Genomic DNA, 15,550 nt, shown 5'->3' on the forward strand with positions numbered 1-15,550 from the left:
TTAAACAGCAAAAAAGTGTAAGTGCAGTTGCCAGTTTTATAGGTGCACAGAAAGATGCCAGTCTCACACGGGCAATGCCACAAACCACAGCAGTGCTAAAGGGGAGCTAGACACTCCTCTGGGTGATGGCAAAAACTAAAAGTAACCTTCTGCCATGTAAACTGGATTCACATGGACATTTATGAAGAAGATGAGATGAAGGGACAGATTAAGTGAAACTCATGGTGTTGATGCCCAGTCATTTCTTAAAGACTAGGTATTTTTTTTAAATAATAAAAAAATAGAACATAAAGGAAACATTTTTAACTAATAGCCTCAAAACTGGGCCTCAAGAACCCAAACTGCCACCGGCACAGAACCCAGGAGGGGACACTGCCTGAAATGAATCTGATACGAGCTCAAGGAGGAGAGGGGAAACAAACGTTAATTATGAAAAGTCATTCCAAGGGGCAAGAAAAAGTTAACATCAAAATATATTTTAAAACCAGAAGTTCAACTTGGTACTTGTGTTAAAACGCCTCATCTCTTTTACTTCTGGAGCCTGACAGCTCCAAATAGGCAGCACCAGTTGTGTCCTGAATCAGGAAGTTTCTTTTATCTCTTCTGATCTGCCCCAGATCCAACCCCATTATTTGTACAAACGGAGGTCTTAATAGTCACTCCAACATCTCTCAGGTTTTCTCTACAATGACCAGAAGACTGCAGTTTACAGCACTGATTTCACTTGTTTGCAACAAAGTCCATTTTTCTCCGTCTTAATATCCCTGCAGACCATTGTACACCTTCTGAACCGATGCCTGTCTTAGCAGCTGTTTTAGGCCTAGAAAAGGGGAAAAAAGAATAATTACATATAGCACACAACGCTCGTCTCATCTCATCCTAAACTGTCAAAAGGAAAACCAACTCACTCACACTGTTCTGATTCTCAGTGACAACATTACACTGACACTTAAGAAGTTTGAGAGAAAGGGACATGCAAATACTGCCAATGAACAGAAAAACCGCTGTGCCACAAGCACAGTGATATTACCGTGGGCATTGTCTGCATAGGAGACTGGGAATAAGCAAGGCACCTGGAAAAGATCACAGATTTTGGCTCCCTGTCCAACCAGCCTCAGTCTTTGTTAATGACTATGAAATAGGCCCAGGAGAGATCTGGGCACATTCCTCACTATCTTTGTAGTAGTCATAGACTGGGACGTTATAGCTGGTCAGTGGAACAGCTTACCTAGAGGAACAAAATCGTAAACAAGGCATCCTTTCCCACTGATAGGCTACAGCAAGCTGGACTAAAAAATACCTTCAACTATAGAGCTGGATTATTTCTCAATAAAGCAGCAAAAATGTATAGGGTAGAAATAAGAAGAAGAGTTGGTTTTTACATGCTGACTTTCTCTACCACTTAAGGAAGAATCAAACCAGCTTACAATCACCTTCCCTTCCCCTCCCCACAACAGACACCCTGTGAAGTAGGTGGGGCTGAGAGAGTTTGACTAGCCCAAGGTCACCCAGCTGGCTTCATGTGGAAGAGTGGGGAAAGAAATCCAGTTCAACAGATTAGCATCCGCTGCTCATGTGGAGGAGTGGGGAATCAAACCTGGTTCTTTAGATCAGAGTCCACTGCTCCAAACCACTGTTCTTAACCACTGCACCATGCTATGGTGCTGCTGCTATATGCTTTTGAAGATACATACAGGTTATGTAACATACCTTCCTAATCTCAGCCAGAGGAGAATACATGACTACTAGCAATTATTGTTCAAAATGTTTGGGAATCTATTGTAATAGCACAATTTTCAGCTGTTTAAAATACAAACCTTCTCGCTGTTCACTTGTCAGTTGCTCTTTGGGAAAATCCACATCAAATGTGATTATTAGAGAGCCTTTAATGTTGTTGTTGTCAAAATTGGGAAGACCTTCCCCTTTCTTCCACAGCTTTGCTCCAGGCTTTGTGATTTTATCCCGGGCAATGTGGACCTGAAGGAAGCAGAAGGGGGGTGGGAGATTTTACAATAAAATATCAAAACACCATGGAAATAGTGTAGGAGCCTACAATGTCTACTTTTAGCCTGCTTGTATCCCACCAAAACAGGACAAAGTAGGAACCATCTTCTCTCTCACCTTATGCCCATCCAAATGGGCAATATCCATCTCAAAGCCCACTAGAGCCTCGACCAGCGAGATAGTCACATTTGTATATAAATCATCCTCTCTTCGTTCGAAGACTGGATGCCTATAATCAAGAGGGGAGAGTAACATAAACATGGTCTCACAATCAGAAGAAAGCAGCAGCTTTTCCTGGGCTCCCTTCTTCCTGAATATGGTAGAAATGATGGGGGATTGAGGATGCAGTTACCCTCCCTCTGCCAGGGGATTCTTGGCTGGTAGGAGGAAGGCCCCACTCCCTTTCAGATTTCCTGTGTCTCTCAAGATGATGGTGTGTGTGTATCATTTAACATTATGGTATTTCTTCTTGATGAAGGACATCCATTGACACAGACAATAAGACACAATGAAACCAATATTTTTCAGCATCTGCCAAGGAGGGCATTGCTCTGTTTCATGATGGGTCAACATAGAAGAAGAAGAGTTGGTTTTTATACCCCACTTTTTTCTACCTTTAAGGACTCTCAAAGTGGCTTACAATCACCTTCCCTTTCCCACCACAGACACCTTGTGAGGTAGAGAGAGTTCGGAGAGAACTGTGACTAGCCCAAGGTCACCCAGCAGGCTTCATGTGGAGGAGTGGGGAAACAAACCCAGTTCACCAGATTAGAGTCCGCCGCTCTTAACCGCTACACCACATTTACAAATGACTTTCCCAACTAAGCAAGTCAAAAAAATAATTGAAACCTAACTTACTTAAGAACTTTTATTCGGAAGCGCAGGTCACCTGGCTCCCCATCAACATGTGGTTCACCTAAGATTGAAAATGGGATTGGGCATGTTAAGCAGAAGTCAAAGAGTTCACCAGTACAAATTATTCAGACCTACTATGATTTGAGAGAATCATACAAGCTGTAAGTGCTATCCAAAGGAAACAATTGGTTTGCTTCAGTATGCAAAGGTAGTTAATTCCATCTGCTAGCCTGCAGACAAATGTGTTCATAAAAATATGATTCACACACCCTTGATAAAATAACACGCACAGATTGGGAGGGGAGAGACAGTATGTTTGCTACAAAAAGCAAGCGTTCATGTTTTTAAATATTTATCTAAATAAAGATTTGCACATATCTACTGTGATCAATACGACAGTTCACTCAGATTCTGGAACAGTGCTTCATGGTCAACAGTGGGAAGGGCATAAAGTCAAGGGGAAATGAGAACGAGCATCTGGGAAAGACAAACTTCCAATTCCAGCATCACAAGATGCCTTGCCTGTATACTAACTGTACATTGCCACAGTTCTTTCTACAACCACAAGGACCAGAAGTTTGCATTTTGGGGAAAAAGTGTCTGTAAGAAAAATAAAAGTTGTGTTTCCCAGGAAACGTATTCTGCACCACAGGCCATGTATGAAAGTAATACACAAGCAGCATAGTTGACATTTTCAGGCCTCCAGTAATGAATGCCGGAGCCATGTTCTCTTTTCAAACCTAACCTGGGTACCAGGAAATTTGAGAAACATCTTTACCACCACTGGTCAAAACAGTACTAGTGAAGTTTGTTAGAACAGAAATGAAAGTTATACCTTCCCCAATAAAGGGATATTCCATGCCATCCCTCACACCAGGCTCTATCTCCACCTCTAGGGTCCGCTCTTCATTCACAAGCCTGAGAAACAAGAAAGGCAGCAAATGTTTGAAAACATACTTCTACCAAGTAGACTTCAGTATTCAGTGGGGCTTTGTTTTTTTGGCAGGGTTGTTTGACTTTCTTTCCCCACTACTGTAGAATAACACTGCTGGGTCTACTAGAGGAATAATACAAAAAGCAGCTAGGTATTTCCTGATGACTCGAATAAATCATTTAGAAGAATGCTGCTGGATGCAACTGCAAGTCTCACTATCCTTAACTATTTCTGCTTGTCAGCTCTACCAGACTACAAAGGGTACCCACTTCCCTTATTTGTTTTTGATGTTACTGTAGCAGGAAAAAAAACGTCTGAACAAAGCATTGTCTGATTTCTATTGTAACCTTTCAAGACTTGGAACTGACAGCCAGAGCAGAGGGTCACCCTGAACTTCAGTTCTGAAATAAGGCATGTGAAGATCACATCCCCTTTGGATCACTACTAAGGGACAAGTTGCAGTACCAACACTGAATAACTCTCCTGTATAACTGGTATGAGTGATTGTCATGATCTTAGGCCTAACACTAGGGGTGCCAGATGGTTTCAACAAAAATACTGGACATACTAGATAAAAATTTGCCGACCATACACCCACAATATGGGAAGTGTATTGATGACAATCTGCACTACATCTTATATTTTTCATTAGATTCTGCTGCTTTTGTCAATTTTTAATTTTTCAACAACAGGAGGTTTTACCAACTTTTCTCAGATTTGGAGAAGCCCTAATCCTTTTCTGAGGAAATGCATCATTTGATGTTATAACAAGAAACTCTTAATATTGAGGGAAATCTGCACCTGACTTGCGGGGCTCCTGATTTGAAATCCAGGGTGTCTGACAACCATGGGAAGGACTCTCAGCTAATGTTCTACAAGTTGGGAGCTCACAAAGAATCACAGAGCAGTAGACGCACAGCTGGAAGATTCCCTTTCCCCAACCAATAAAGCTCAGCCGCTTCCTGCTCACCTAACCCCAAACGTTATCAGTCTAATGCTGTAGCACGGTTGCCTAAAGCACCAGGTCTTTTGCTCTGGAGGGAGAGGAGCAGGGATGGGTTATAGGCTACAGGCAAGTTTGGGGGGAGAGGGTTATTTGGTATGTTTTAAATGTGGATTTGTAATCTGCGGGAAAAACCCTTGCTTAACCTTCCTTCCTGGAGAAGGGAATCCACCCTTATTCTAGCTCTCTGATTTTCAGAAGGGGCAGTAAGAACTGGTGCCATCGTCTTCCAGTCTCCCCTCACCCAGCAATGCTTAGTTCACATCTATACAAAACTCACACTTGAGACAATCACAGGAAACCCCTTTTTATGCCAAAGGAGGAAAAACGGAGACAGGAAAAGTTGGGAGCCCCACAGGCAACACTAGACACACCTCACACCTGCAGCCATACTAGCAAGAACTCTAGTCTTGGCTCTGTGTACTTCTCGCTTGGCACTCCTATCGATGCCCCCAGACTGGCCTGCCTGGGCATTTGACCACTGGGCTCAGCCCGCACAGGGGGAAGCCTCTCATCAGGAAAGCAGCAAATCAGGGAAGAGGATGTTTTGGTTTATCCAGGCTGCGCCCAAGATGGGGGCGGGGCGGGGGAGAGCCGGCAGGAAGTGGATATCTTCTGTGGGCAGGCTCACAGACAACTATGAGGTGGTGGGCCCCCATGATTCAGACTTGCAGCAGATAGCAATGCAGCCATTGCTCCGTCCCTGTTACCTTGGGCTGCCATGTCTCATGCCTCTTCATCCAACACTGTTGGCATGACAGCACCCTGCAGTCGCTGCCTCAATTCTGCCACCTGCATTCTGGCCCAGAGGGCTGGCTCCCCCTATCATCCCTTGTCCTCTGCCAGCCACACAGCCTGTCACTCCTAACGCCACCCCCTCAACCCTTATTTACTTAGAAAACTTAACTGGAAAATACTGGACATTTATATGTCCAGTATTTTTTCAGTTTATAATCCCAGACAGAAAGCACAAACACTGGACTGTTCAAAAACAGACGCTTGGCAACCCTGCCTAAGGATGGCAAAAAAAAAATAAAAAAAATGGCCGGGAGGTCTCAGAGAAGCTTGTCTTCCATAAAGGCCTCACGCTGTTGTGTAAATTTTCAAACAGGCCTACAGTTCCCAAGTACCCTCCAAGCCTTATGATTGGACTTGTGGGGGGGAAGCCGAAGCTAATCACTGGTGAGGAGGTAGAGCATGGACAGGAAACACACCAGACCCTGCACAGAGAGGGAAACTGTTCACTCACTCTCCTCAAGCTGAGCAGTAGTTATGCTGCTTTTGAAGGGAGTTGATCCCTTGCCCCACAGGAGGTGAGTATGCCTACTGGGCTCAGGTACTCAGGCAGGAATTGGAACCAAGTAAGACAGTTGCGTTAGGAAGCTCTGTTGTTTTCCAGCCAGCTTCTTTTCTGTGCGAGTTTTGCTCTGTGTAGTTGTAGTGTCCTTGCATTAATTCAGCCTCATTTTCGTAACTGTTCTTTTACTTAACTGCTATAGTATTAACAGACAGTTGCTTGTTTTCCCTTCCTGGGTCCTTCATACCTCATATACCTCCAGTACAACCCTAGAACCAGTCTGTTGGCAGCCATTGCCTGCTGAAGGGAAGGAGGGCATGTGTAGGGAGAGAGGGATCCCTGAAAGCTACATCCCATCTGCGCCTAAATTTGGGAGTTGGAATCAAGTGTACAAGACTTAATCGCCTATATAAGTTTCCTTTAGCCGAGAACAATGTTAAGGGGAAATTATTCTATTTGTTTCTGTTGTGAGAAAACCAAAAGGCTTATGTAATTGTGCTGTTCAAAAGTATATTTGGGGCAAGACAACATGAAATACAACTAAAGGTAAAGGTCCCCAGTGCAAGCACCGGGTCATTCCTGACCCATGGGGTGACGTCACATCCCGACATTTACTAAGCAGATTTTGTTATATGGGGTGGTTTGCCAGTGCCTTCCCAAGTCATCTTCCCTTTACCCCCAGCAAGCTGGGTACTCATTTTACTGACCTAGGATGGATGGAAGGCTGAGTCAACCTTGAGCCGGCTACCTGAAACCAACTTTTGTCGGGATCGAACTCAGGTCATGAGCAGAGCTTGGACCGCAGTACTGCAGCTTACCACTCTGTGCCACGGGGCTCCATACAACTACTGCTCTAAAATTAGTCTTTGACCTAGTTAAGAAGTTTGGATTCTTCAAGGTACTTTCTCGCTTTTATATGTAAAGATGCTGGTCAGAACGAATTGTCCAAGTGATGTCCATAGTTTGCAGGACCTATTCAAGCATAACAACAAACTGGAACTTGACTTAGAGCATTCACCTTCCCTCCTCCCCTCTTGTGTGGCTCAGATTAATGAACTCCACAATCACAAAACAAAACAAAACAGTTTGTCTTGATGACTAACAGTCCATTCCTTAGGGTGGGGTGGGAACTGCAGCGGCCGGGATGGCACAGCTGAAAAGCCTCTTCAGAGGCTTCCTAGCTGCAGTGGAGGGGAAAAAAGGCTTTCCCCCCTCAACATAAAAATCAGGAAAAAGGCTCCCCCCCACCCCTCAGAGGGGAAAGAGGGCCTGTGCCACCAAAAAAGGTGGTGCAGGACAACCGGCGTCCCGAGAAGCATTCCCAAGGTGAAAGGGGTTTGAAAGCTGCCTAAAGGCAGCTCTGCCCCTTAGAACGCCCTGAGAATGCCTCCCGGGACGCTGGCATGGGGACTCGTGCCAGGAGAACACCGCTGGGGGGACCGCACATGCATCCAACGACCACGCTGCCACTGCGGTCCAGGGGGGCCAGTGTAAGTGGCCCCCATACTGGCTTCCGTTCCAGTTTGCATGGTGGAAGTGGCACAGGCATAGGGGTCACACCGCCTCCTAAGGCGATTTGGCCCCCAGCCTCAGGAATGGGCTGACAATCAGACAAAACAAACTGGTTTGTTTCCTAGTCTGCAAACCGGGATTATAAACCATTGTTTAATTCTAGTTTAGAATCCGGATTTGTTGACTAGAGAACAAACCATCCAATTTACACACGAAGATCAAGTGCCACAATAAACCTGGAACTACTTTTGCCTATTGAACAGGGTCAGAATGGGTGTGATCTCCTTCATGAACTATTAAGGTTCCAGAGCAACGAAAAGTGGCACTGACAGGGAAATTATTCACATTCCAGTTAAGCTGGTAACCCAGAGGGATTTCCAAGTAACAGTTTTCATTCACAAAGATAAGCAGTAACTTACACCACCATGTGGCTTACATTGGAAATGTAATCACTATTCTTGCTACTTTTGGCAGTCAGGCATGATTATAAACGATGAACATAACCAAGATAACATAAGACTCACTTGACATTGGGACACTCATCACAGACCACTTCTTGGGTCATCTGGAAACGCCCTGGGCCTAGCTGGGTTGTCCTCATCTCTTGCCGGCAATTGCATTTTCTTTTACCGGGTGCTTGTCTTGCTACTGGTTTGTTACGAATAACCTGAAAAAATACATACAGAATCTCTGAAAAATTATACTATGTAGAGCATTCTAGCCCCAGCGATGCCACCTGAGTCCCTTGACAAGGGACCTGTCCCTTGACAGGTCGCACATATGAAAACAAAATATGATAGGCTAGCAATACTCTTGACCCGCTCCCACTGACACTGCAATGAATAGCCTAAGCACCTCTGAAGTAAATGGAACCATAGCACATGCAGCAACTTGTGCAAGGGTCCACACACTTTGACAGCCTCTAGCCTCCCCAATCCTCTGCATACCAGAGGGCCTAGGGAAGGACAGACTCCTAGTTCTTTTCAGGTAGGACTTCTGTGCACCCTACCTTACTGGAGGCCAATATCTATGATTGCCACCCCCCCCCCCACCCAGGTTCTTAATTCAACTCACGTGGGGCTTCGGAGATGGTAAGAACTGCCATGAGTCCTTCTTGCCTCTTTCTTCCCCAACACCTCCACACATGTGTGGGAAGTGACGAGAGAAACTTCCTCAAAGACTCACATGGGGTGATACAGGCCCTAGGGCCCCCCCACCCATCCTCTCTGCATGCAAGAGGTCTTGGGAAAGGACTCAGTCTTATTTCATTTCATGTGGGGCTTTTGCAGAGAACAGAAGGAAAGCAAGCGAGGTTCCTCTGTAAAGCCAGTGAAACAGGTAAAAGACAGCAAACAAAGAGTACCCCTAGAACAGGGGGAACTGCCCTCATTGGTGGCCCAGCCGCAGATCTGTGAAACTCTGAAATTAATTTAACTCGGCAGCAGCTCTTTTGCTAAAAGAAGCCTGGTCAGTTAGCACTGAAGCTTTGCTTACAATATTCTACATGTTGCAATTAATTCACTACTAGAACATTAGCACCACCGTTATCTTTTATCTGTCAATGCCTTCAAGACCAACACAATACAGACTTAGATAACAATAATGTGCTTCAATGTGTTGTCTGATAAGCATAAAGTACAAGCACAAGCAACAGTATTCTCTTTCATCATCAAGATCCCTCTCACTTGCTAGAGACATACTTCTGCAAAACTGCAGCCTCTCACTAGTAATAGAAAATGACAAGCAATTCACTGCTTTTCAGCATGCTTCCTAATTAACAGAAATAATATTGTTCACTGCTTTTCAGCATGCTTCCTATTAACAGAACGAATGCTCTTCTTCAATAACCTTTCATTCATTTGAAAGTGATGAACAGGGCAGTAAACATCTCAGAGATCAGCAAACACAAGGAATCAGAAGCTTCAATGCTGTGGCTCATTTAAGTCCTCTGTATGTCCCCAATTTCTCTGTTCAAACAACAGCACATAATTGCCATTATTCCTCAGAATTGTTACGTTCTTAATAAAACCGTGGCTAGCAGACTTCAATAAACAAAGGAGCCCTTCACGACAGGATGGTACTTACTTCCACAAAGTTTCCTGAATACACTTCTTCCAGTGTAACTTCTAGATCCACAATGATGTCACTTCCTCTTGGAATGTTTCTGTCTTGCTGGCGAGGACTTCCTCCAAACATGAAGCCAAAGTCCCCAAAGAAACTACAAAAGAAGCAACAGTTACTTTAGACAGAAAGGGAGCTGGACATCAAGAGGTTATTTTAGGCTCAACCGGCAGGGTGGCAGGCAAGACAGCATTAATTCTGTCAAGTATGAAAGGATCAACCAAACTCGTACCCCTTTCCTGAGAGAAGTCCCCAAAGAAACTACAAAAGAAGCAACAGTTACTTTAGACAGAAAGGGAGCTGGACATCAAGAGGTTATTTTAGGCTCAACCGGCAGGGTGGCAGGCAAGACAGCATTAATTCTGTCAAGTATGAAAGTAGGATCAACCAAACTCGTACCCCTTTCCTGAGAGATCTCCCCTATCCAATGTTCATAGGTACATTAATCTGTGAGCCAAATGTAATGAAAACAGGAATAGAACCTGCTTGCTAGGGCAGACCCCAAAATGGAGGAAAACTGCAAAGACAGCAGTCAATGTGCAATTTTAAGAATCGAAGAAAAATGGCTTACAGACAGAAATAAGCAAGGGCAACTTCAGAAGGTTTCTGATACACCACCTGATGCTAGTGGGGAATTGCACAGCCTGAACCAGTAAATTTTGTCTGATCTTCACTAGGGTGATTTGCCTGCTCTCCTATTAATCTAATAGAAGGAACCAGAACCTCATATTTAAGTCCAACTTTTCGTTCTCACTGAGGAGAAAACAGGAGGAAAGAGATGCTCAAAAACTGCTCCTCATCCCAGAGTGGGTTTGAGTGGTTGCAAGGTGCTCCAGCAGGGAGAGTGCTTCCTGGGCCACTTAATACAGTGCAAGTGGGCATCTGTGAAAAAAACCTATGTATGAAAAGTATTTGCCTTAACACTCCCACTTTTCTTGCAGATCCCTTACACATACACTTGCATACAGAGTTGCCTTATCTTCCACAGTACTTCCAGACACCTCATCTTTGAAATAGTGCTGAACAGGAATGGTTTCCTGAGATTCCATTCAGCCAAGGCTACCAACTCCCCGGGGGACGGGATCGAGCAGCACTATTTACCCTGAGTTACACATAGATCTTGCTATAACGAGTACTGCACTGACAATTCTTTTAAAACAGAAATTAACATATGAGAAAGAGGATTAAAACCTCGTTCCCTGCTGCACCCTGCCTCACTGCACTCTGGTGTTTGAAGCATTTTCCTCACAGCCTGGCATATTTCTGACAGAGAAGCTGGGTTGGGAGAAAAAAAGGTGTTGTGGGGGACACACACACACCACATGTATGCTCCATTTTCATTTTAAAAAAATAAGAGCTCCCCCAACCACTTTAGATGTGAACAAGCAGATTCATATAAGAGGAACACTCAAGTATATGTTATTTATACCCACCATTGCCAACTTTCTTGGATTGCCAAATGTCTAACTCGGCCTGTTGTGCAAAGGAGCCTTGCAAGGAACCCTTTCTCTTAAGTAGCTAAAATCTGGCAAGGAGATTCCCTTGGGTAAGAGGAACAACCCCTCAATTTCATTCGTTATTGGGGCAGATACAGCTTGTAAATATTTTGTATTGAATCAAATAACAGGACAAAAGAAACTGGACAAGTGTAATGATGGAATAAGAACATTTAAAACTAAAACTAACCGAGACCAAACACATTTGTGTGTGTATATCTCTAGTTGCTACTCTAAAACATCATCTGACCAATCTATTGATCATAGATGCAAACTACAGATGAAATTCTACCATCAGTCTGATGACACAGTCTTTTAACTGATGATTCTGCTAGGCACACTACATTAAAAAGCCAGTAGTAAGTGGTTTTGCCATGTGCCTTGGAGCTCGGAAAAGGAAAAAAAATGTTCCTATTCATTCCAGTGAGGTTAGTGCACCCCCCACCCCCAAAGCTGAAAAATGTGTCTCACATTATCCGTTAGTTTCTATGCTCAGTCAACATTTATACTTTTTGACTAAGCCACAGAAAAACTACAGGATAACAAACAACTTTGGAAGTAATACTGGCACTTGTGAGAATACCAGTGTTGCTTCGCTAACTGTATTTTGATAAGGCTTGTTCTGCCATGGGGAAAAAAGTAATAATTGGAGGAACAAGGTAGACTTACTGTGAAAAAATATCTCCATGGGAACCCTGGTGACCTTCTTTTAAACCTTCTTCTCCATATGCATCATACTGCTTTCGCTTTTCCTCATCTGATAGCACCTGAATGAGACAACAGTATACATGGCTATGCATATTAGACAAAGCTTTAATAAAGATGAATTTCTATATTGTTCTCAAGGGTTAGTTTGGCATGTCCATTATTAACTCACCCCTATTCCTAATTCTTACATACTAAATAAGTCTAACTTTATCTACTATTTTTTCCTCATTCTTCTCATGTTGCTCCTGGGATTTGTTTTCACAGTATATAAATTGCTGGCACAGTATGTTTTTATTCACATATGCATATGAGGTAAGAGCACAAGGAAGCAAATCAATCAGCTGGATGGAGAATACATACACAACAGTATGATTACCCCAATATTAAAAATTCACACATTGTCTGACACATTTACACATTTGGATTTGCATATATAGAACACAATGCAGGAATCCTTCCTAAATGCAGTGAAAAAGGAAGCAGGGCATCATAGAGAAAACTTACGGTACTTTTAGGCTCCTAGGAGCTATCAGCTAGAGTGCAAGGACCAAACAACTATCTAGACTTTGGGGTTATTTTGTTAGCATATTACATCATTTATAGCAAATTCTTAAAAGTGGTTGATCATTGAAATCCAAAGTTTTGGGACAACATTCAATAAATAATAATTTACAAACTTATCAGCCAATTCATTTTCCCACCTTTTTTTAAGTTGATTTAGAGATAAAATCAGTTAACAAAACCCTTCCAAAGCAATCTATTAAAGAAGAAGGATCAAGCATTTAAACAAAGGCAATACACATTTTACCAGTAGATAACAAATGTAACACTAATCCAAAACAAAGATATTTACTGCATCTTTTAAATAATCATACAAGATAACTTTAGGATTTAACAATAGAACATTAATGTTATATTTCTGATTGTATCTAAAATTTCTTGCCAAGAGACTAGGATGAAGCCCAGTTACATGACAACACCAAGAATTGGCTTGATTTGTCCTAGCCTAGAGAACCAAATACCAATGACACTGAATGTTTAAAATACTTGCTCTTCAATCAGCAGATTTTAACAAAGAATAGATCATAAACCAATACCGAATCATTCTCCAGTTTCAATAACCCAGAAATTAAATGCACTTAACTTAACCTTAAACACAACTGACAATTATATAAAATTAAAAATATTGGTGATAACCATGGAGTCACTACATATGGAAGTTTATAGCGGATATGGGTGAATAGAAGGAAACTTCACACATCCCCATTTTTCTCCTGAAACCACAAAAAGCTGCCTGTTGCACATCCAAGAACTACCCAGCATTTTTCAAATACTGCTAAATCTGTCAAGCTCTATCATAGCAAAGACAGGAATTCAAAACCAAAATCCAGAGCTCGGGCATCTTTTTTGCTTCTTTACTAACCTCATAGGCAGCCCCAAGATCCTGAAACTTTTCCTGCGCACGTGGATCATCGGGGTTACGGTCTGGATGCAGCTGTAGGGCTAACTTTCTGTAGGCCTTTTTAATATCTTTAACAGATGCACTGCGAGACACTCCCAAGATTTTGTAGAAATCTCTCCTAAAAAAATAATAATGCACAGAACCCGTTAACAATATTCAGGCTAGGAAGAGAACAAGAAGGTATGGTTCCCCTCCAATACTGCTACCAACTGCAATAAATACAACACAGAGAGAGCCTGCAAGCATTTAATCCAGGGGATGCCATGTATGGCATCTCCAAGGCAGCATCAAACTCAACAAGCAGGACCCATAAACTCAAGTATTATTTTAACATTTGTATTCAGCAGTCATATGCACAACCAATCACACTAAACATGCAGTGGATGATTGGCGTTACTATAAGTATACCAACAACAATAACTACAATGGGAAAAAAACCATTTATTTTCCACACTGCTAGTAACAATCACACAACTACCTTTCTCCCAACATTATAGGGAAGGCCAATCATATACATTAAACCCAGCGTAACATTACTGTTTATCTCACCCTCTGCACCCCCAGTTGTCTGATGAGGGATTGAGTATGTGTGTGCATGCACATAAGGCAGAAAATTAGCTGTTACAGATACAATCTTTTATACTTTTAACAAAAGGGATACTTTCAGAATGTGAAACTTTTCTCACATGCACACACACCCTTTCAGAATCATAACCTGACAACTAGCCTTTACAGAAATTCCATCATTTGCTACAGATGCAAGGGGCTCAATCACATCACCGTGGGAGGATGGAACTTAATGTCTAGGTTTTTCCCCAGACCTCCCTGCAAAGAACTTGAGACAGTATACTTGCTTCGCTCTTCCTCCCATTTTATCTTCACAACCATCCTGTAAGGTAGGTTAGGCCGAAAGAGAATGGCTAGCCTAAGGTCACTTAGAAAGCTTTGTAGTCGAGAGGAGATTTGAACCTAGGGTTTCCAATTCTGGGTGGGGAAATTCCTTGAGATTTGGGGGCAGAACCTGAGGAGGACTGGGTTTCAGGAGGGGAGGGACCTCAGCCTAATACAATGCCATAGAGATCACCCTCGAAAGCTGCCGTTTTCTGCCAAAAGGAACTGATTTATCTCAGCTGAAGACCCGTTTTAATTCCAGGGGCTCTCCAGGCCCTCCCTGTTGGTTGGCAACCCTGTCTGAACGAGGCTCCCCGTAATTAACGGTCAGGACCTCCACTCGCGAGAAAAACAGTGCCCATGACCATTATGGACCCAGAGACTGAGGGGGGGAGAAGTGGGCCTGGGAAGCAGCGTAGCTTTGGTCGCTCCTTAGGACCCGACTCGGGCGACCGAACAGCTCAAACTAGCCACGAGAACACTGAAAGCGGGGAGGCATTTGCTCCCGACTCCTGCCCGCCTCCCTCGGCCTTACCCAGCAATGGCGGCCCCAAGCATGCACAGCAGCACTAGGAGACCACCAAGGGAGCGAGGGGACATGGCGGGGGAGTCTTCAAGCCGCTTCCGTACCCCCACCGCGCTCACTCGCCGGGAACCCGAGGCATGAGAGAAAGCGAGGCAGGACCCGGTGAGGAAACCGCCCAATCAGAACACGGCACCGCAGACTCCCTTTCCCTGCACTGGCCAATCAGAATTGCACACTTCACCCGCGACCGGCTAGGCGTCACCAATAACATTCTACTACGTCAACAAATTGGGCCGCGGGAAAGGGCACGCTTGTTTAGTCCTTGTCCAATCGTCGCCCGGGACGATATAAAGTCGTCACGGGCACGCCTCATCTATCAGGAGGGTTCAGTTACTTTTTGGTTTGATAATTCACAGTGGGCAGCCGTGTTAGTCTGTTCGCAGTAGTCAAAAAGGGCAAGAGTCCAGTAGCACCTTAAAGACTACCAAAAATATTTTCTGGCAGGGTATGAGCTTTCGTGAGCCACAGCTCTGTTAGTCTGTCTGCAGTAGTAGAAAAGGGCAAGAGTCCAGTAGCACCTTAAAGACGAACAAAAATATTTTCTGGTATCTGAAGAAGTGAGCTGTGGCTCACGAAAGCTCATACCCTACCAGAAAATATTTTTGTTAGTCTTTAAGGAGCTACTGGACTCTTGCCCTTTTTGGTTTGAGGTTGAAACGCACGTGGAGTCCCTAAGCAAGC

The 15,550-nt window shown here is 43.6% G+C and overlaps 1 protein-coding gene across 1 annotated transcript; it reads right to left on the minus strand.

Moving 5' to 3' along the window:
- Positions 1–662: 662 nt before the first annotated feature.
- Positions 663–14,928, minus strand: LOC130493036 (dnaJ homolog subfamily B member 11). The gene is made up of 10 exons (XM_056866810.1): positions 14,819–14,928; positions 13,354–13,510; positions 11,892–11,989; positions 9,691–9,823; positions 8,130–8,272; positions 3,695–3,777; positions 2,863–2,920; positions 2,122–2,233; positions 1,818–1,977; positions 663–820 (listed from the first exon to the last, which is right to left on the minus strand). The coding sequence occupies exons 1-10, from the start codon at positions 14,881–14,883 to the stop codon at positions 756–758; spliced, it is 1,074 nt and encodes a 357-aa protein (XP_056722788.1). The 5' UTR covers positions 14,884–14,928; the 3' UTR covers positions 663–755.
- Between the last annotated feature and the right edge of the window lie 622 nt (positions 14,929–15,550).

This window comes from Euleptes europaea, unplaced genomic scaffold (assembly GCF_029931775.1).
Source record: "Euleptes europaea isolate rEulEur1 unplaced genomic scaffold, rEulEur1.hap1 H_5, whole genome shotgun sequence".
NCBI lineage: Eukaryota > Metazoa > Chordata > Lepidosauria > Squamata > Sphaerodactylidae > Euleptes > Euleptes europaea.

Bases quoted from the DNA above. Each gene is read 5' to 3' on its own strand.
- LOC130493036 (XM_056866810.1), bottom strand. From the start codon at position 14,883: ATGTCCCCTCGCTCCCTTGGTGGTCTCCTAGTGCTGCTGTGCATGCTT. The intron at 13,511-14,818 runs GTAAGGCCGAGG...TTATTTTTTTAG, and splicing joins CTTGGGGCCGCCATTGCTGG to GAGAGATTTCTACAAAATCT. The intron at 821-1,817 runs GTTTGTATTTTA...CCCCTTTTCTAG, and splicing joins GACAAGTGAACAGCGAGAAG to GCCTAAAACAGCTGCTAAGA.